Source organism: Myotis myotis, unplaced genomic scaffold (assembly GCF_014108235.1).
Source record: "Myotis myotis isolate mMyoMyo1 unplaced genomic scaffold, mMyoMyo1.p scaffold_m19_p_2, whole genome shotgun sequence".
NCBI lineage: Eukaryota > Metazoa > Chordata > Mammalia > Chiroptera > Vespertilionidae > Myotis > Myotis myotis.
This window is the reverse complement of record NW_023416324.1, coordinates 173159249-173182355: the sequence shown is the minus strand read 5'-3', so window position 1 is coordinate 173182355 and position 23107 is coordinate 173159249. Positions and strand designations below refer to the sequence as shown.

General features: G+C 37.5%; 1 protein-coding gene across 6 annotated transcripts; it reads right to left on the bottom strand.

Moving 5' to 3' along the window:
* Positions 1–253: 253 nt before the first annotated feature.
* Positions 254–22162, bottom strand: TRA2B (transformer 2 beta homolog). 6 transcript variants are annotated; one of them, XM_036352374.1, is made up of 13 exons: positions 21930–22162; positions 15931–16202; positions 15151–15201; positions 14786–14909; positions 10844–10977; positions 9692–9854; positions 8475–8594; positions 8037–8225; positions 6135–6250; positions 4403–4486; positions 3094–3153; positions 2359–2432; positions 254–1218 (listed from the first exon to the last, which is right to left on the bottom strand). In XM_036352374.1, the coding sequence occupies exons 4-13, from the start codon at positions 14861–14863 to the stop codon at positions 1208–1210; spliced, it is 1029 nt and encodes a 342-aa protein (XP_036208267.1). In that variant the 5' UTR covers positions 14864–14909; positions 15151–15201; positions 15931–16202; positions 21930–22162; the 3' UTR covers positions 254–1207. The 6 variants fall into 6 exon arrangements, with proteins under 6 accessions (XP_036208267.1, XP_036208265.1, XP_036208266.1 ...); XM_036352372.1 differs by lacking the exon at positions 15151–15201 and having other exon boundaries at positions 15809–16202; XM_036352373.1 differs by lacking the exon at positions 15151–15201.
* Between the last annotated feature and the right edge of the window lie 945 nt (positions 22163–23107).

The following is a 23107-nucleotide window of genomic DNA, read 5'->3' as shown; positions in this document are numbered from 1 at the left end:
TCTCTCAAATCAATTAAAAGAAAAGATCAACAGGCCAACAAAATAGCCTACCTATATAAATTTCGGCAGAATTGGCCATTTGCATAAAATTCGGAAGAAACAATACTGAGAACATGCATTTCAGACACTCTCAGAATAAGGGTGAAACTAGTTATTTAATACAATGCCAACCCCCAAGTAGAGAGGATCGTTCTGGTTAAGTAACTACTCCTAGGTTAAAATAAAATCTTTGTAAACTGAATTGTACCAGCACTTTACTTTTCATTTGCATTTATTTAACACAGTTCTCAAAACATTTGAGTGAAATTGGGCCTCCTCTGGTATGCAAAGGACCTGAAATAATATTTAAAAAATGAACAGGCAGTCTTCAGTTCATCCACAACACAGTAGTGTTTCTTTCTCCAAATTCTGAAGCACCCAGTTTCTTTCATATAGTTTAAAAGCTAGAACAAGAGCAAGAGCACATTTGTGGTGGAATGTATTGTCACTTGCTGATAACCAGTTGAAATACCATCATTGAGAAATAGCCTTTTTAAGCCATACATTGTGCCACTCTTTCCCTGCTATATAATACAGATTACATAAAGGCTGACAAATCCACATTAGTATAAGCATTAAGCATTTGCTGTATTGAAAGATTAGTTCTAATACTAGCAGTACTGAGTTACAGAGCATAATTTTTAATATTTAGTTGCAGGTATATTAAGTATGGTAGGTTCCATGGACTAAAGGAAAATGGACATTTTTGTCTTCAAATTTACTATTGACAACCTAGTCTGAACAATTCTGCTAAGCACTGATGTTAGAAAGAAAAGTAAAAATCAAACTTTATTGTTGCTTTTTGCCATTTGGTAGCATTTTACACACAGGCTTCGATCTTCAGAATACCCTGGATTCAGTAGAAAAACCCTTTAAATGAAGTTTTGTACAATAAAAACTTCTCAGCAGTCAAAATTTAGACTGTAAAAAAATACATGCAAAACATACTTTTCTGAAAACACTTAACTTGGAACAAAGCACCGAACTACACAAATGCGAATGAGAACAGCATTTCAACTCCACCAAAAGTAGTCATCATAAAAGGTGTAAAAGTCACCTAACTTCACTAGGCACTGTTCACTTTTTAAACAGGAGACAATAAAAAATATTGTCCACAAACAATATCCAAACTCTAAGAGAGGTTTCAGAAAGCCTTCCACTTCATGCTTTAATAGCGACCTGGAATTGAAGAGAAAAAAGGGCGCATTAATTCTGAGAACTGATTAGCAAGTATATTTTACTGAGAATTTTAGAATGATCTGTCATTCAGATGTTCCTATATACCAGATTCTCTTCTGTGAAAATAGAGGAAGACTTTCACACAAGAGTCACTCTAGAAATGAATCAATGTGAAACAATAGAAATAACTGGGAAGTAATTATCAACCTGAGCTAAGTAAGGGTAAGTCACAAAGATGTTCCCAAGATGTGCAAAAATTACAAGCACTAGTGCTACAAATGGTGGGACTACCTACAGACACACATGCACACACACTTTATTTAAATAAATATATTTCTTATTGATTTCAGAGAGGAAGGGAAAGGGAGAAAGAGACACATCAATGATGAGTGAATCATTGATTGGCTGCCTCTTGCACTGGGGATCGAGACTGCAACCCATGCATGTGCCCTTGACCGGAATTGAGCCAAGGATCCTTCAGCCCACAGGCCAATGCTCTATCCACTGAGGCAAACCAGCTAGGGCTATATTTACTATTTTAATTAGAAACTAGGTTTCAAGGGTTCTTTTCATACCATCTGGAACCCTAAACATAAAGTTTGCGGGATTATCTATACTAATAAAAGGATAATATGCTAATTAGACTAGACATCTTCTGGACAAAGCCCTGGTGGCAGGGGCCGAGGAAGAGGTGGTTAGGGGCGATCAGGCTGGCAGGCATGCGAGTGGTTAGGAGCCAGTGGTCCCGGATTGCGAGAGGGATGTCTGACTGCAGGTTTAGGCCTCATCTCTCCTGGATTGGAGAGGTTGCAGGCCAGGCTGAGGGATCCCCCCAACCCCATGCACAAATTTCGCGCACCGGGCCTCCAGTCTATAATAAAAGTGTAATGTGCTAATTAGACTGGATGTCCCTCCAGACCAAGCCAGGGCTGTGAGGGAAGCCTGGGTCCTAGGTGCCAGAGGGAAGGAAGGCCTACTCTTGCACAAATTTTGTGCATTGGGCCTCTAGTACATAAAACTACTTGAATGAACCCCTTTTCTGCAGAAGAAAGTTACTCTGCTGTGGTTTGGCAAATTAGGTAGGGCAAGCCATATTATCACAATATATAAACTAAATAATATATCAAGACAAAAACTTACGAGGTGAGTATGATCGAGATCTGGAACGTGATCTATATCCTCCACGACTATAGTAAGGAGAAGGTGACCGCCTTCTGTAAATGAATGTCAAGACCATTTAAGATCCCAGAGATCACAATTAGATGAAAAGACATATAATTATGCACAGTCCTTTTATCAGTTTCTAAAACTAGAAGGCTGCCACCAACCCTCAAAAACTTTGTATTAGTCATGGGATTTCAAGGTCTGATCACTCAATACTACCCGAAGTCAAATACTCCTTGCTGTTTCATCCATTGATAATGTACTAACCCATTTTAAATTCTACTAAATATGAGAAAATAAGTCTTTAACACTAATCCCAAGCACGCCCTCAAAATAAATTTCACTAGTGTATCAAAGTGATTTCAATTTGTTAAGACTGACTTAAGTGTTTAACAGCCATCAAAGAAAATGTAGCAAAAGAGAATAGCTATCAGGAATAGATACTAAAAATATTACAGATCCTTATCAATGACCTTATACCCATCATTATCTTATTCAAGTACAAAAATGACACCGAGTAAAAGCTTAACCAATTTCTGCAAATGCACAAAGCCATGGCCACATCACTTGGGGTCAGTTACAACATTTAATGAACTTCATGCAATCCAATCTTGTGCGATGCCACATAATTTAACTACCGAAAGACTAGTAATGGAGCCTTCATGTGAGCCGTTTCTACTATTGTAAGATTTATAACCCTCTCTGGCATACCTGTAAATCTGATCCCTGTCTTGAGCAGCTCTCCATCCTCCTCCACCTCCACCACCTCCTCTGTAAAGGCAAAAATTCATTAATTTTTATGAGTTTTTGAAAGAATTTTCAATTCATGAAGTAAAACAAACATGTGAGATATGAAAGCTAGATTCTTGTAAGTAAAATGATAAAGAGCTACCTTTGCCATTCCTTTAATAAAATGGCATAGAGCTCTCTCTGGTGGCTAAAACAAGTATTAGAACAAAGAATATCTCTAAGTAAATGCTCAAATTAATTAAAATAAAGATCAAATCGACCACTTTAATATCCTCAGCTTCCAAAAGCAATCCCTCAAGTGCTATTTAATGCAAAAATACTCTAAATAAAATGTTGTCCAAAATAAGATGCTGGATATGGCCTCACTTCCATAGACATTAAGACACCAACAATTGTCAATTTCATAAAACATTATCAAATAGGTTTTTTTTTTTTTTAAAGAAGGTATGTATACCCCAACATCACACCAAGATAAGGTATCGTGGATTACTACTGTGGCAATACTTATTACACAATTTACATTCTGACAAGGCAGGGTCTCAATTATTGCTGCTGCTAAAATAAAGGAAACTTGTACTTTGTTTTGATCTTTTCTCAAAAAGATCTTTTGTTTTTCAAGTATGATAGGCATAACCCTACCAACCTCATAAAAATTTGAAGTTCGGTAATGAACAAATTGTTACTATTTTTCTTATATAAATACTTTTATGGACTCTTCCAAGAATCAGCTTTACCTGCCTTTTAGTGCATGATACATTAGCTATACAACCCCCCCCCCCAACTCTGCTTTATAAAGCATTAACTTTCAAAGCAGTTTATTTTGCTTTAAAAACAGTACTAAAAAAAAGGAGGAAAAACTGAAGTATGGTCTGTAATTGTTTCCGCCATGCTCTAAGTATACAGATTAATTTAAAAAGAGATAAAACCTAAAAATCTGGTTTAAAAACTAGCTCTGGTTATCTTGGTATAAAAAGTAATGCTTTTATTAAAGGTGACAAAAGTTATAATGCTTAAGTTATGCTGCAACTGAGGCGCACTCTCCCTTCTAGGACACCTGCACCCACCTTTCCGTTTTCCCTCTTTCTCCCCAGGCATGTTACCTCTGCTTTTCTCTCTCCTAAGCCTCAAGGGCTACTACCTCTGTAACTTTTTACATAAACTTTCTCTTATAATTAGGTGGGGTGAAAAAAAGTTGCAACTGAGGTTCAGAAAAGTTGTTGCTTCACGTCTTTGGCAACTTAAAACTCACATTTTATTATGGTTAACTTACCTGTATGATCTGCTATAGTAGTCCCGATCATCATAGCCTCGATCGTATCCTCTGTCGTAGTAATCACGACGGCGTGAGCTGCCACTGTGAATAGTATTAAATCTTTATAAAATACCAAGTAGCCTTCCCTATTTTTCTAGACATGACTTTTTGCTGTTAAAAAACTGTTTAGACATTTATTAACAGCAGCAGAGGAATGTCATGCTCATTTGGTTCTTAAGGTTAACACAACCTACACAGCCAAACTCTATAGGACATGACTGGGAAATTGCTTCAAGTATAATCTCTTTATCCTCTTCTGGGCAAAAATTCATAGGCTTGTTAATTAACTGGGAAATGAGTATTACTCTCATGTGAATTCTCACTGATAGTGAATAAACAATGCCCCCCCTTGTAACAATGTACATAAATATATATTTTAAAATATATTTTTTATTGATTTTTAGAGAGAAAGGGAGAGGGAGATAGAAATATCAATGATGAATCATTGATCGGCTGCCTCCTGCACACCTCCTAACTGGAGATTGAGCCGGCAACCCGGGCATGTGCCCTTGACCTGAATAGAACCTGGGACCCTTCAGCCCACAAGCGCAGGCCAATGCTCTGTCCACTGAGTACAACTGGCAAAGGCGTACATGTGGCTTCTTACCAAGAGTTTAAAAATTTATAATAGCCCTAGCTGGTTTGGCTCAGTGGATAGAGCAGCCGTGGGCAACTACGGCCTGCAGGCCAGATCCGGCCCGTTTGAAATGAATAAAACTAAAAAAAAAAAAGACCGTACCCTTTTATGTAATGATGTTTACTTTGAATTTATATTAGTGCTTTTGTTCCAGCCCTCCGGTCCAGTTTAAGAACCCATTGTGGACCTCAAGTCAAAAAGTTTGCCCACCCCTGGGATAGAGCGTCCGTCAGCCTGCAGACTGAAGGGTTCCAAGGTTCAATTCTGGTCAAGGGCACATATCTGGGTTGTGGGCTTGATATGCAGTAGGGGGAGCCCAGGAGGCACCCCATCAATGATTTGCTCTCATTGTTGATGTTTTTATCTTTCCCTCCCCCTTCCCCTGAAATTTAAAAAAAAAAAAAAAAAAAAAGTGTTCTTTAAAAATGGGGGAGCACACATACTCTAACATGCTTTCAACTTCAGCCAATTTGCCAATTCCACATTTTCACTCAAAAAAAAAAAAAAAAATCATACGGAGAATGCAGTTTTGAGACTGGGAGTTCAGCCTATTAGAAGATGGCAATTATGGTGCAATTCTCTGCCTTATATAAGATCTTTATACTTAAGTTTTTAAAAATGACTCTAAATTAGAACTTTCTGCATAAGAACTATCTTATTATTAGTTCAGTCCATGTTTTCCACTCTGCTTAAGGAAACAAAAACTAAAGAATGCACTCGAGTATGATTTACACAAACTTGATTTTAACTATAATGATTAAGTTTCTATTCTGGGGAAAATTACCCAAATCAGAAACATTTAATTACCCAAGCAAAGCTGAATATATGGCATTTCTTTATGATACAGTGGGATGGGATCTGTGTAATGGTGTCAATCAGAATTTGTGCCACAATCAGAATGTTTCCACAGAATATGTATTACCAAATAGTTAAGAAAAAAAGGAAAATTATTTATACCATGGCAAGATTAGATGAAATGCCAAAGATTTCCCCATAGCACATGGAAGCGAACAAATTAAATCAATAAAACTTCTATCTTGAAAATAAACTTACTAGGTAGGTCTCCCCATATAAATTCCTGGTGTTGGGGTATGTGGTCTTTTGGTTATAGAGAAATCAACTCTGATTCTACGTCCATCAAGCTCCATTCCATTGGCACGCTCTTTTGCCTGATAAATAAATAAATAATAAATACATAAATACACACACAGTTGTTACATACATCCTGGACAGTCACAAACTATCCAGTAGTTAAAAAATAAAGTCTGACTGGATGTTTCAGTTAGATCCATTAATTTATTTCAATGTTGATAGAACATCATGGCCCACAACTTTACGTCGTTTCTCCTATTAAATTTTTTAAAAGGTAGTCATAAAACTCAGGAGAAAAGTTTATCAAAAAAGCTACAAAGGTCAATTTAAATCAGGTAATTGAAGTAATTGTTATTTTTAGCAACTTACAGTGCTTCTAGCTCTAAAGCAATACATATCCGACAAACCATTAGGTATGATTTGAAATGGCTGGGAATAAGATTTCATAAGTGTATATGAAATTCAAATTTCAATGGCCACAAATGTGAAGTCCCAGCCATGAATTTACAGGTTGTCTACTGCTGCTTTTGCATTACAATGACAGCATTGAAAAGTTGTGACTGATAGTCCCCTAATGGCTCACAAGGCCTTAAATATTTAGTAATTTTTAACAAAAGTTGATGGATCCCTGCTATGGAAGCAAAAAGCTGGAATGAAGACAGCTACATAAAGCTCCTTCATCTAGAATATACAGCAATGAAACTTCAAAGCAAAAATAAAATAAAAAACCCTATTCCAAAGACTTAGCTGCTGTTTGTCCACCATTTAAAGAACACCCTTTCCATAAGTAGATTTTAACTTCCAATTATGCTTTTTATTGTTTGAAAGTTTAAGCCCTCAGAAGATAGTTTCTGGCACTACTGATTCAGATACAAAATATTAGTATGCTATTCTTCAGAAAGCTGTGTACTGTAGCAGAAAATTAGGGAAATAAGGCCTATGTTACTAGTAACCATGGGAAAAACCCTATTTATATATGTTTGGAAATCCTTTAAATATCTTAAATTGTAGTCTATCTTAATTACTTGCATTTAGCTTTCCATTCTTCCTTTAGCAGTTCAGGTTACTCTTACGGTTTTCAAAATAAGTACAGTTTTCATAAATAACCATGTAATTTTACCTAGAACTGAATTCCCAATTTCAATATTGACCTAAGATGGTTTATCACTGTTTCCCAAGCTTTTCTCTTCTTTATACCATCCCTTGGAGATGACTCCAGCTATTATCTGTATACAAATAAAGTCCAAATTCTAAAAATATGGCCCATATTCACGCTGTCAATGTTCACTTTTAGTCAACATACTAATTTTTTTTACTTCCAACATTCTGCCTGAAGTCAATTAACATTTAAATATGAACCAGATCCTTTTTGAGTCATAACTATCAATTTTAAATATTCTTCATTGTAGAAAATGGCTCAATGCAAACACTGATGAGATAGTCTAAAGAGTATTAACCTTCAATAACTATACCTAGTATGTATATCCTATCTGGAACCAGTCATGTATGAAGTGCTGCCCTCAGGTTTTACTTCAAAATAATGTGGTGGTGATGTTGGGTGACTGAGTTAGAGGTATAGCAGGCCAGAAGTTAAGTATACTGAAATGGGGCATAATATAACCAGTTGCCCTAAGTCACACTTTGTTGTTCTGTATATATTTGAATTTTTCCATAGTAAAAGTTTGAAAAAGTTCATAAGTATTACAGGTTTCAATCTTTTCCCAGAAGTTGCATTTCCTGTAACTCAAGCTACATTTACACATTCTACTTACAATATTAAAAACCAAAGTTGTCCTTCCTAAAATACTTGGAAGTTTGTAATAGGGCTGCTAGTTTACAAGGTACAGGCAGGCTTTTACTTACTTCCTTGGCATCATCTACATTTTCAAAATATACAAAGGCAAATCCTCTTGAACGTCTAGATTGCTGGTCATATACGATAGACACATCAGCAATGGGGCCATATTTAGAGAATACTTCTCTTAGATCTCTTTCTGTAGTGTACAAGCTCAATCCAAATACTCCAAGACAACAGTTGGGATCAGGATTTGCCTAAAAATAGAAAAGTAGATTTTAAAACTTTGCCATAAATCAAATAAAAAGGAAACAGCATAAACAAATTAGCCAAAAGTGTCACTACGAATAAAAGTAAACAGACTAAATAAACACTTTAAAAATGCATGTGTTACAGCAAGTGCTGCAAGCATGTTTAAGAATGGGCAGAAAGGCCCTGGCCGGTTTGGCTCAGTAGTTAGAGCATCGACCCACAGACCGGTTAAGATTCCGATCAAGGGCACGTACCTCCGCTGCAGGCTTGATCACCGGCACCGGTCGGGGCGTGTGCGGGAGGCAACCAGTGGATGTGTCTCTCTCACATCGATGTTTCTCTCCCTCTGTCTCTCCCCCTCCCTTCCACCCTCTCTATAAAACAAACAAAGAAACAAACAAAAATCAATGGAAAAGATATCCCAGGTGATTAACTAAAACAAACAAACTGTCAGAAAGAATTACAACAGGAGCAATTTTAATCTTAGAATTAAGTAGAGGGGGGTAAGGGGCACATACTATTAAAAAACAAACTCTTTGGGGGTGGAGATTAGAGGGCAATTTTGAGTGATTCACTTTCTAGGAATTTATTTTAAGAAATGCTCACATAGCCTGGCTTGTGTGGCTCAGTGGTTGAATGTTGGCCCAGGAACCAAGAGGTCACCAGTCAGGGCACATGCCTGGGTTACAGGCTCGATCCCCAGTAGAGGGTGAGCAGGAGGCAGCCAATCGATACCCCTCTCATCCATGTTTCTATCTCTATCCCTCTCCCTTCCTCTCTAAAAATAAAAACAAAAAGTTCACACAATCAGAATAGCATTTGTCTCTACAAGCCAGATAAATACATGATAAACTAAAAATGCTGAGTTAAAATATAGGGAATGCTAGGCTTGATCCTATTTTTAGAAACAAAGTATTCACATACACACACAAATGAAGTCAAAGATGTACACTAAACTGTTAACAGATATTAAACAGCTTGCTTGCAATTATTATAAAAAGTGAACCACATCTTGATGACATTCCAGTTGCCATAATGAATTTACCCTGTTTTCATTTTTTTACTGCAAATTCCACTCCACTCTCAAAAACAAACACACACCCTACAAAATCATTTGGATTATACAATGAAATCACAATATAAATTACACTAAATGCCATCTCATTTGGAACCTCTCATGGAAGACAAGAAAAAGCCTTACTACCCAAAAGAAACTTGCTTACAATTAAATGGGAAAGCATTATATAATAGGTATTAATAACCAACACAGAAAACTTAAGTAACATAAGTATGGAACAGATACATAGATGCTATATGATCTAATGTACTAATATTATAACAATGCACATGAAGTTTTATTTGATGCTCCATTGTCAAAATCATTTCTAACTTCAAAGAGATAGGACTATTAAATTAAGTGGTTTTAGACAGTCTATTGCTTCAAAAACACAGAATATATTTTTCATCATACCCGATTCCCGACATGACGTCTGCGAGTAGACATGGGAGAATGACTGTGGCTATGACGCCTCCGATAGTCTCGACTGTAAGACCTGCTCCGGGATCGTCTATGGGAGCGAGACCGAGATCGTGATCTTGTATAATGCCTTCGAGAACTTCTTCTGGATCTAGACCTGCAAAACAAAGGCTCCAAAGGTAATGACTAAATAGCTGACAAAATATGGCTTTCAATTTTTTTTAATACTCTAGAGTTAAACTCCAGAAGACAGAACACAATCCAGGCATATACTAGCATGATACCAAATGGGTGGAATTGATACCCTTTTTTTGTATTAATAGTCAATTCAACTGTTAGAGTTCCAAAACCATTAACTCTCTTCCAACCTTTCTTATTAAAAAAATAAAGTGAACACATTCAATTATCTTTTGAAAATCTGGAAACATGCATCCATACTAGCTTAATTTATCTCCCTCTCAGAATACCACCCTATTTTCCTGCTTCTCCCATTATGCCCACCATTCACTTAAGGTAAAATCACCATCATAGTAGCTCCCTCTGCTGTGTTTTAAAAGCAACCAGTTGCTCTTAACTAGATAGAGTGATGATATGAATCGTCATCTAAATCAGGATGGACACATTATGAGAGAGAAAAGGTACGGTTAATGATGCTTCATAACAGGCATATAATGGGGCTGTCCTGGGCAAACCAGGATGTATGGCATACTTCTGACCAACATTAAAAAAAAAGTACACGTTATTACTTTTGCTTTATACATACATTCAATATAATACTAGCCTACACCTATTAATAAAAAACTGCAGTGACTGAAAGCCAATGTTCTGCAGTATATTTGCAATAAGTAGGTTACTTATACTCAATTCTGAAGAACTGGTACTATTACTAACTTGCCTTTATATAAGGAAACTAAGGTGGAAAAAGGTTAAATAATCTGTCCAAACCAGAAAAAACAGGTAAGATTTGAGGCCTAACTCAAAAGCCCAGGCCTTTAACGATTAAATAGTCTTCGGTCTTCTAGAACTTATGATTAACTTAATTTCTACTAAGGATTATACAGGCCAACAAATAACCGAATCCTCTCTATCTTCCTAGTTTACAAAGTTCACACCAATTTCAAAGCTAAGAGCAACAGTCTTTCTTACCTAGATTCAGATCTGGACCTGGACTTTGATCTGGAACGCCTGGAATCTTCCTTGGAGCGAGACCTTGCAGGGGTATGCCTTGCAGATTTCCCAGATCCATGAGCACTTCCACTTCTGGAAGCAGAACGGGATTCCTACACGTAGATGTCAAAAGTTTAATTTGTATACTTTCTGGGCAACTTTAAAAACAAATAAGCTGCTGTGAAATAAATGGTGAGGGAAAGCAATCCCCTTCCAAGGTAAGAAAATATAAGGGCAGGAACTGAATATACCCAGTACAACAGTTGCATTGCTCCAATTGACATAAGTCAATTAACTTGAACTTCCACCTTTTTGGAGCAGGAATAAGTTAACTGATCCACTTTCTTCAGAAAGGGGTGTCAAAGCCAAGCAGCTGAGGGATTGTCCAAGGATTGTGTTTAGGGAATGTTACTCCATAAAGATTAGGGTGAAAAACAACCTTATTAAAAATAACTATGACTTTTATCCATTATACCTATTTCAATCAAGTTACCATCAATAAAAACAAAACCCTATGAAATTCATAAAACTTACTTTTAAAATGCTTTTGATTTTTTATTAAGACCTCAACTTTTCAAATTGTTATTCAGCGGGAAGAGAGACAAGGACAACCTTTTTCAAATCCTAGAGAAATGTAGAAGCCTAGTGGAAAGCAAGGACCAGCTTGAAGGACACCAGACAGTTAAGACCCTGTTCCATCTAATCATGGTGGGAGGCCTTGGAAGACCCAGAAACAAACCAGATGGAGCTACAGCAGAAAGGTAGTCAATTGCACAAAGGTAAGAAAATAGAGAGGATGCCAGAGAACTACAGCTTCCTCAGTTAAATGGAGATGAGCCAGGGCAAATGGGAAGTTAGAAAAGCTATCTAACGTACCTATTAAAACCAGAATATTAAATTAGGAGCTTCTAATCTAGGCTTAGAAAGGGAATCCAGGAATTATATGTAAAACCGAAGTCTAGGTATATACTATATACCCGTAGCTTTCCCAATCAAAACTAGGATTAGCCAGTAGGTAAGTGGCACAGAAGGAAGATCTCTCTCAGAACAAAATGAATAGGATAACCAGCAGTTCACCAAAGACCAACTAATCAGCAGAAAAGGCATACATGTATAAGTAGTAATGGAACCAGAGAAACATTCTGCCAAATGAAGAAACAAAAAATTGGATAAGAGAACACCCACACTTACACTACCGACAGCTAAGGCACCATCAAACAAGACAACCTTTATTTCAAGTTACCAAATGTTAGGCAAATTAAAAGGCATAAATAAAGTCCAGTGAGTTTTTCCACCCAAGATAGAATAAAAATGGCCAGATACAAAAGGAACCAACATTACTGTGGAGGGAAGAATGGATGTTGAAACTGCTGGATAAAAGTTAGGGACCTCCCTTTGTGGTAGATCTTTAGAATATTCTTGAAAAAAATAGAACAGGATTACTTTTAAATTACAGCCTCAAGCATTTTAGACTACGTTCTAGATTTACAGCACAATGGAGAAAATTTGGAGGATCCTTCCTATGACACCCAGAGAAAAAATTTAAAAATTGAAGATTAGAATAGGGAAGAAAAGAGTTAACTCAGCCTGTAAAATTGAGTTCTGGTTTCTAGGCCATAACAACTTTAGAAACTTTCCCAACACTTCAAAGTCATCATAAAATATGGTGTGATGTGAGATGAAATGCGAAACTTTCCACTCCTTCCCTCTAGGAGTGATAACAAAGTCAAAGAAATAGATGGTACTTTTGGACAAAGTAATTTTCAAAAATGGGAGCTTAGTTTCTAGCACAGGCAACATCTAACATAGAATATAATAATGGAGACCCAAAAGTTACTAAACACCTTTGTTTACTTCACTACCAGAATGATTATGTCATAGAACAATTATAACCTTTAATGGAAGCCAAAGAAGAAAACTTGCTCTGGAAGGAAGCAGAATATGGGTGCTTCACAATAAGAGTTAAAAAGATTACCAACAAAGTTATGCAGTTAATTGGAACTAGTCAGCATAGGGATCTATGTAGAGAGGGTCAAGATTCTTCTTTAAAAAGCCTCTTGCTTAAAAAAAAAAAAAAAAAAAAAGCCTCTTGCTTTATTAAACAGAACAGCCTTATTCTAAGCTGAAATGCTTTTTATTAGTCTGTTCACTAAGAGAAGAGATAGTAATTCTAAGCCATACTGAGACTTCCCCCACGAAATTCTAACAGATCAAGAATTTTAAGAATTCACGCAGCCTCTGAAACTACCTGGCATATATATTTTGTGGGCAATTATTTCTTTAACCAGGAAAGGGGGAAACACCAGAATGCAAAAATTTCCCTTTCTATACTGATACTTGGTTAGGTTAACATCTAAACAATGCCTGCACCAACTGTTCTCACCAGGAATATCCTTAAAGAAGTTAAACCCCTTTGTAGTTATGTTGGCCATTAGCTGGCTTGGAAATACATGCAAGGAAATTTAGCCTGTCTAGAAGAAATGAGATCTAAAATTAAATTACTAGCCAAATCTAAAAGCACAGAGTTAACTTTAAACCTTAATCCACAGGCAAATCTGTAAAACCAGCTGGGAAAACCCTCTACACAAGGAAAATTTCAAGTCTACTCTCAGCTGACAAACTACTGGTGTCAACATTAAATCCTACCAAAAGAAGCACTACTCTGAACCTCTGTACCTCAAGGAGAAGAATCATGAACTAAGATGAGCACATTAAAACAAAGACAAAAATTCCCTGAAAACCTCTTGAAGAATTCAGTTATGAATTAGATGTCAATCACATAGTAACATACAACCTACAGGAAACACATCAGGAAAAAAAGTTAGCCTTCCAACAGAACACCTTATTTCTCATTCCCCTATTCTGAGAAGGCAGTAGCTTAGAAAACCTTTAAAGTTGACAGGAGTGGGAATAACCACCCAATTGCTATGTTTCTTCTGTATTATTTTTTAAAGACTGGATGCAGTAATTTGATTTAAAACTGACTCTTGTAGACCTACAGTATTTAAAAACACAAGTCCCCTATCTGGAGCTGATTTTAACTATTGTCTAGAATTGGGTATCTTCATTTCTTAAAAGCACCACACGTTTATGATGCTAGTTAAGTCTCACTGACTTAGCCAACCTCTGAAGTGTTATACATCCTACCTTTTTTTTTCCCTCCACAAAGGCATCTTCCTGGAACTTTGTGCTATCTCTGCTTCACCTGCACCCCTCCCTCACATTAATCAGCCTTACCTTACTGCCCAGGACAAGAGGTCTGCCCCTCTTCACCCCCAAGGGGAAACAAAATACCTTAATGGGTAAGGTGGTCTAACATCAATGTTTATTTTTGCCCTTTATCTACCTTGGGCCATTTAATCAAACCTTAAACTGCCCCCCCCCACCCCCTTTGAGGGCTAATTAAGTCTTTTCTCTTTTGGACCTCAAGAACCTTTCAGCTGCCTAATAAAAGAACCCAGGGCTTGAACAGAAGTATCCACTCATATCACTTTCACCTCAACTCTCTGCCTATTTGTAATTCAGGATGCAAAGTTACATAATGAATTTAATTATTAGTTTGTAGGCAGAATATTTTTTATTTATTTTTTTTTACAAAGCAGTAATGGGGCAAGGCAAATGCTGGAAATTGTCTCCTATAAATGGCAATAATTTTCTTCTCCTTGCAAGATACAGAAATAAACACTACAAAAAAAGGCCAATTTCACATTGCTGATAGGCCCTAATATCTCAGAAAATGGGATCCCTCTAGAAATGCAACTTAAGCCACTTTTTCCATGAGCAGTGGATCCAACAATTCTGAGTAAAGTTTTTTAAAGCTGTAATTCAATTTATTGGGGTAAGATTGGTTAATAGTTATATAGGTTTCGGGTGAGAGGAAAAGTTTTTGGGTTTTTCATTTCAGAAAGGAGAAGTGATAACCTTGGCTTCTCCAATAGGGTAGAAGACAGCTGTTGGTTGGCTATCATTGAGTATTACTTTGATGTGTACTTGTTCCATCCAACTGTAGGCAACATCATTACAATCATCTGACTCTTCTATTCAGCTACAACAAAACATACAGAAAGGAAAATGACAGAACTTTTAGATTTATTCTCCCATAAGTGGTGGGAGTGGAGAACCAGAAGAAAGCTACTTTATAAACCTATACCTCTTACATCATTATAATAGGTTAAGTGTTAATAGCAGAAAATGAGAAAAAGAAATAGAGCTGATTTTGGAATGAAGCACCTGCTACTATTGCCATTTTGAGTTAGATATCCTGTTCACTTTTACGTGTGACCCACCTTATTCTAAGGGAAGCCTCGGTGTTTTTAGCAGTAACCCTTCTCATTCAGCTGGAATAAGCATTAAACAGAAAAGAATTAAGAATCATCCTTGTGAATTTAGCACACATGCATCTTAAAGTTAGGACCTAAGTGGTCATAGCTTTCCACTATTGCCATCTGTAAGGAAATTTGTTTTCATAAATGCCAAAAGTATCCTGTTCAATGCTTTGCTTGGATTTTGAGGGCTTGGTTCTATAACCACTCTCATGACATTCTTTAGGGAAATTATGACAACATCCTATTATATGGGAGTAGGGGGAAGTAGGTTTACAGTTGTTCCTATGGAAAAAAATAATACAAACTTTCCTGCATACTCAAAACTGTAAACCTACTTTTGCCCCACCCTGTATATTTGCTTAGTACTTTAGGGGTCAGTGCATAGTAAAAGTCCAGGGGGGTGGCAGAGACCACCAGTTCCAACTCTGGAGGTACTTATTCATGTCCCTAGGAGCAGCAGTTAGAAAGACGAAAAAGTCTAGAGGAAACATCATGAAGCCAACTTTTACCCATGCTGGAAAGCTCATTCCTGCCTGGTATTTGACTACAAAGCGTTATTTTATTAAAAAAAAAGTCGCATTTCAATATAATTTGACTAAGAAGTTAAAATTAGAATTACCTAATTTAAACGTTCCCCCTGGAAGGCACTTCTTTACCCTGTATATATTTTCTTCTATTAAACAAATAATGCATGCATGTTTAGCAAAATATACAGGGACACATAAACAGACTAGTAATTACTTAGCGTAGTGCTTTCTGATTCCAGATTACTTCTTATCTTAACTTCATTTTTATTTCTTTTCTTCATTCTTCCGTTTCAAATTCTGACTTCTTTCATCTTCCCCACTTCACACAAATTGCTCAATATTCTACAAGTGGGACTTCTGGTCTGATAATTAGCATGCATTCTTTAATTTTTTCAAATTTCAGCTTCACTTATTCCTGAGCTTCAAATACTCATTTATAAAACTTGTCAAATGACGACTTCCGCATTTTCCTTCTTCAACATTAACCTTAATAGAAAAAGAACAGGATGAAGAATATTTTAAAACTCCAGGATAAAATCCAGTGCCAAAACTGAAACTAGAAAAAAAAAAAATCCCTTGTTTTTGGATTAAAAAAATAATTAAAAACACCTAGAATATGCAGCTCAAAAACCTAAAACTATAGTCTCCTGCTGGTTCTAATAAATATATGGTAATCAAATCTCATTTGTCATGCTTAAGTTGAATGTGAAGTGCGCTACTGAACATTTACTGTTCATCTAACATTTTAAGAACTAAATCTCACACTTCTTATTTTATCCATCAATTGAAAATATGTTAAGTGTCAAAAGCACAACTCCAGTCAAAAAGTGACACGTAAATACAAAAGTGCAAGAAAGGAAAGCATGAACAATTCATTTGTACAATGATGACAGGGCTCGGGGTAGGAGAGATTTACAAATTGTGACTTGTCTTATAAGGTCAAGAAATGTACTTAATGTCACACATTTTTGTACCATATGTCTAAAGAGCTCTATAGAAAGCCAATGTCAGGGAATCTGAAAATTTGGATTATATTTAAGTGTTCAACCTATCCCTAGAAAACTGCTCTAATAAGTTTTTATATTCGGAATGGTCCAATTACTCAATTTAAACTAAAACCAAGTCAACCAACTACTACATTCAAGTGAAGGAAAGCAGAACAAATTAAGAGTGCAACATTGGTATTTTCAAATAATGTTGTAAACTCGCCCCCCTCAATGAACAAATATTAAAATCTTCTGCAGTCCAAAGGAGAAATTTTACTTTTTTAAAGGTGGCAATATGGGGAAAAGTATAGCTCACCTCGAAGTTACTAAAAATATTTAACATCAATATACTAGTGTCTGTTCAATACCCTAAACAAAATGTTGTCCTCATAAAACATCCTAGTTTTCCTGCATTTCATCTTACGTCTTCTGTTTCCCTGTCAACAATTTCCTCTCCTAGTTTTATTTTCTTTCTGGGAAAAACAAAATTTTCTTTAAAAAAAAAAAAAAAAAAGTCTTTATACCTATCTGGGCATAAAGACTGCCATGGCTATTTGTGGAAGTGCTGTCTTTTCTAAGAAAGTAAGCCTAATTTCAATATAGTTTTAAAAAGTCAATTATTGTTTACTTAACCCAGGAAAAACTTTAAATAGGTTTTCATTTAAGGGAGTCACAGTAGTTAATTTTCTTTTAGTATCCATCACTAAAATGTAATGGGAACTGTTTGCTAGCAGCACAAATGTAATCGTGGAATCAGAATGCCCAAGCAGGTTTCCTCCTAGGGCTCCTAAAGTGTATGTACAGATACAGGACTTTGATGCAGAAGATACTGGCATGGAGGCCAAAGCTCTAGATATCACAACTTATCAATATGGACGCCTTCCTGCTGTTATTACTCCTTCCCAACCTTTCCTCTTTTTTAGTTGAACTATAAGATACACTACTAAATAATGTAAATAAGAGGTTTATTTCAACTTAGCTACCAACTGGCCACTTTATAAAACCAAAAGACCAACTATTGAGCTAATTACTTGACGAGATCCTACTTAGAAATAAGCAGAAACTTTTCCCATCCCATCAACAAATTTTCTGTTAAAACGATTCTAGAGGTTACAAGTGGAATTCATGTAACATTAAAAACGTGCAAACTCATTAGGCTGATTGCAAGGTTAATATTTTAAAAACTGGGAGGGAGCAAATCAAACCTATTATGGTCAATTTTCATATCACTATAAAGACTATTTAATTTTTTTGCAGCCACTCTACCAGAAGATTGGTTAACAGAAAAATCCTCAAACTGAGAATATGCTCTGAAAAAAACCCACTATCTGACATGCCTCCATCAGTTTTCAGCCCATGCTTGAGATCTCCTGCAAAAACAGTATTCTAAAATTTACATGCCTAAAACATTCAGTACTTTCCAGCAAAATCAAGTTTAAGTATGCCTTTTTACTTTCAGAAGACTACCTATTCTTCATCTAATACTAAAGCACAAAAATCAATGCAAAAGAGGGACCTCATCTCATGCTATCATATTAGACCATCTATGTTGATAAAAGTAATAATCTGAAAATAACTCCCAAAATCCAATTCAAAGCAAAGATTTGGGGGAACTTGAAGACTAATCTGCTGTAGTTAAGAACTTTTGTGGCTTGCAGCTTAAAAACAAAACTGACAATACCTAATTCCATGTGGCCCACACCACCCAAAACTAACCTTGGTAAAACACTTAAATTTTTTAAATACTAGTCACCACCCCATCACTATACACTGTGAGATAATACAATTTATGTATAAATACATATCAACAAATGACACTGCTAAAGTGCAAAAGATACAGACAATTGTAGTTCGGTACTCTTGGGCAAAAACGTCAACTATAAAAATACTCATCACTTAGGTTTGGGGTTTTATCAGCCATAAATGGGAATTGGATGTACAAGGGGAATTCCATGTAACATATCTCACCATCTAATTCCTCTCCATTTCCCCCCAACAAAACCAGTATTACTTACCTTATCACTTGGAATTTCAGTTTCACAATGTCACTTTCTAGTTTCAGACATTATCCACATAATTAAAATATTCTTAGCTAACCTGGTTTCAAGACTCATACCTAATCACTCATAACGAAACAAACAAAGCAAACTATTTCCTCTCACTCCATAAATTCAATCCTTTATTAAAGGAAATTGGTGCAATAGCTACAATTTTCTAGAAAAGAATTAGATTGAGATGTTTCAATTATAAAAATTAGAATTTGGGGTTAAAAGCAAAGAATACACAAAGAATTCAGGATTAAACAGAAAACAATGCAGAATCTGAAGGGCAGCTTGATGTGATGGTATGTATCCAGACACTATTCATGTCTAAAGAAAGTTAAGACTAGTACCTATATTGCAAATACGTCTACAAAAAAAGCCAATATTCTATCAAATGTGACATAACTGTTAAGAGTGCCTCTTATGGCAAAGATGTCAGCCCCTTTGCAGGAAAAAAAAAAAAAGTTTGCAGGCAAGTTTTGGAAATTCTGGATACTTTAATTTGGAGACCATAAAAAAAGACAAAAAAAAACAAAAAACATCTTATTTTTGCATGGGTTTGGCCAGGATCAGGGATCTCAAACCTAATTAGAGACACATTTCTTGAATTTAAATACACTTTGACACAAAAATCCCAGGTAAAGGTAAAAGGTAGATTCTGCCATAAAAGTGACATGAACCACAAATATTCAAGAACACACCCAACATATACATTTAAAATAAGACAAGGGGAGACACACTATATTAGTTCTATGAGGATAATTTATTACTGCATTACACACACAACATTTCTATTTAGGAGATGAACTACTTACAATGTCTAAAGGATTGGGGCAAAAAATTTCTGGAGTTACTTTGGGGGTTGGGAGAGAGTGGATTAGAGATTTATATAAATAAGGGGTAAGATTACAGCGGAATTGAGATTTGTATGAGTGATTTATTTACATGATCAGTTTGGAATGTTTGAGAGCCTAGAGTGAAATGAAAAGTAATTTTTCAGGCTCCACAAAGAGGCTACAGGCAAGTCCAAGATTACTGCCCTGAAAGCAACTTTTTCACTGCTTTCAGGCAGGTTTTTTTGCTAATCAGACCTGACTGTTCTACCTCCCAGTCCTTCTTATGGTATTTTATTTAACTGTTCCACTGACCTTTATGGCTTGCCAAGCATTCTTTGGGAGTCCAAACACATGTTTTACGTCTATTCTAACAACTTAAGGTTCCAACCACCCGTTGGAAAGCAAACATACAAAACACCAAACCAAATAAAATGGAAGTATCCCACAACTTCAAGTTTAGAAATGTCTTCCAGGAAAAGTCATGACTCCTGAGTAATAAAGTTTTTTCTTCTAATATGTAGCTTAAAGTTATTTTATATCTTTCTCTTTCCATAATAATTTAGTGAATACCTAGTCTATGTAATAGCATTATGGAAAACACTAGGATGTATACTCTACTAGAAGAAAATATGCCCGCTTCAAAAAAAATTCTAATAAATAGGATGACACCTCTTCAGCTGTCTCAAACCTGAACTTAACCACAACTGTTTCCCTTATGTAAAACATACTAACTTATTTTCTTTTAGGCAAATTTTCATCTCCACAAGCTCACGATCTTAGTAACTCTTCCAGGAATATTCGACTAAGCTAGTCAGTCGTTTTGTTGTCCCTAAACAGTGCAAAAGTACCCAGTAATTGTTTTGTTCAATCACTGAGGACTAAAAATTGTTATTTGCTTTCCAGTACAAATACCAGTGACTAGTTTCCAAAGTATATTCAACTAGTAGAAACTAGAAGTCACAGCTTTCACAATTTGTGAGCCCAATTCAAACTTTCTTACCCTAAGAAACATTCACCTGAATATATAAGGGAGACCTGATTAGTTCAAACCAAATCAAACAGGTTTGGCTCCAATGTTACACAGTAAGTTCACTAATGTGCCAGGAGCTAAGATATTTTTAAACAACCTCGAATCTGTTTTACACGCGTTTGCTAAGATATTTGAGATTTACCTGACAATTAGACTTATTTTAAGGTGGCTCTACTAGAAAGGGGAAAAAATCTTAACAAGTAACAGACTGTAAAAACACCTACCTTATTTCTAGCAAGTTAAAAAAATCAAGTTCTGCGGTGCTTTTTATCATTCTTCTAACAAATTCTCCAAACATCCAAGACTCTGGAAAGCCTTGCATTGTTGCATCTTAAAGCCTACACCCCGCAACCAACCTTAATAACATGCTGTTTAAAACCTGGGAACTGTTTTACTACTGAAATCTAATCAACCCGCACCGAACGCCACACCGGGGAGGTGGAGACTTAAAAAGGAAAAAAAAAAAGAACAGGTACAAGTGATCCACAGAATTAGAATGCCTTGAAACAAAAGAAGTAACGGCGCCATAAATCGTCGTTGCCCGCCAATTTGTCCTATACAATCCCATGGAAAAATATCTACTCCATAAAATAAGAAAACGTTATTCCTTGTGGTCTATTCTATTGGTATACTCTGATGAGTTTTGGTTTGAAAGCCCTTTCGGTATCAAAGAAAAGCACTCCATTTAGGCCTAACACAAAGCCCGCGCGCCATCTCCTCAAATTAACGGGCCGAGAATTTAGTCTACCTCAGGTTAGTTCTCCCCACCCTAAAAGAAGCCCCAAGAACACACTAGGTTCCATCCTTGGGGTGGGGGGGGAGGGCCTTCGTAAGACGGCCCTTTCTTAATCCAAATACCGGTGTAAGACCCCAAAGAACGTGCTCTTCTTTTCCTAACCAAGTAGCCCTGTGAGGCGCGGGGCCGGCCCGCGTGGACGCGCGCCTCTGCCGCCATTTTGTGCCTCTGGCAGCGCGCCCAGCACGCCAGCCCAAGATGGCGGCGGCGAGGCCTCGCTGGAGAGCAACGGCGAAATAAGATACTGCTCCCCTCCCCCAACACCGAGGGGACGCAGCGGCCATTTTAATCCCCCTTATAACAGAAAAAACCGCCGACTCGGGTCCGAGGCCACCTAAACCTGCCTCTCTGGTCTTCCTTACGAATAAAAACTATTCACAAACGCTTTTTCAATCCGACTCCTCTCCTCCCGGCCTGACTTCGGAGCCGAAGTCGCCCAACTCCCTGTCCGAGGCCCACAGGCCTGAAAAGAGATGCAAGAAGGTGGGACCACACATTCGCCCCCTGTAGCACCTCTACGTACCCGCTCGCCGTAGTTCTGCTCGCCGCTGTCGCTCATGACTCCTAGATGATGCTGCTGCTGCTGCTGCTGCCGCCGCCGCCGCCCGGCTCGATGTGCTTCAAGCGAAGCTGCCAACCTCTTGCACCTTCTTCACAGAGGCTCGGCCGCAGCCTGTCACCACCACAAGTTTCCACGCCGCTGAGAACCCGACCGCTCCGCACGGCTGCCACACGGGCTCTAAGTCTCGCGGATGTGACGCAGCGTCTATAATCCGGCTCCGCCCCCTCTCAAAACGCGCGCTTTGTTGGCCCCGCCCCTCGGCGCTGGAGTCCCTTCCCCGCCAAGGCGCGGCTAGAACCGGATGTGACGTAACGCCGCCTTTCGTGGGGCCCCACCCCCTTCTCCGTCTGAGCGAGGCGGGAAAGTGAGCCCGGCCGTTGGCCTCCGTGGTGCTGGCCGCGGCAGTGATGCCGCCCGGTAACGCCTGACTGCTTTCTGGAACTTTACAGGGAAACCGTCGTCGGCAGAGGAAGGAGAGGGGGAGATAGCCACCGTTTCTCCTATCTTTCATTTCTTTTTTCTGCTTTATTCGTTTCTATTTTTGTGCCTTCTTTTGGGCAGATATCCATGCACTGTGTTCTTTATTTTGCATTTACTTAGCCTTCATTGTAGGTCTTTCTTTGTTAAATAAACGTTCATTTAAGCACGTATTAAATGCCAAAGCGCTTTACTAGATCTTGATGCACTGACGTCAATCTCCGAAGAAGTTAGTCAACTACGATTTTAAGTGCTAGAGGCATGTACAACTATAGTAATGTCACAAGCAGGGAAGATTGAGCATTCCGTCATGCAACTTTCCATGGTTTCAGTTACCTGGGTCCACTGGTCTGAAAATGTTAAATGGAAAATTCCAGAAATGAACAACTTAAATTTTTAATTGTGCGCCATTCTGAGTGGCAGGATTAAATCTCATACCATCCTCTGTCCAGCCTGGGATGTGAACCATACCGTTACCCAGCCACTCCAGGCTGTATACCCTCCCAGCATTGCAGTGCTTGTGTTCAAGTAACCTTTATTTTACTTAACAGTCGCCCCAAAATGCAAGAGTAGTGATGCTGCCAAAAAAAAAGCGTCCTAAAAGTGCTTCCTTTAAGTCAGAGGTTCTCAACCTGTGGGTCGCTACCCCTTTGGGGGTCGCC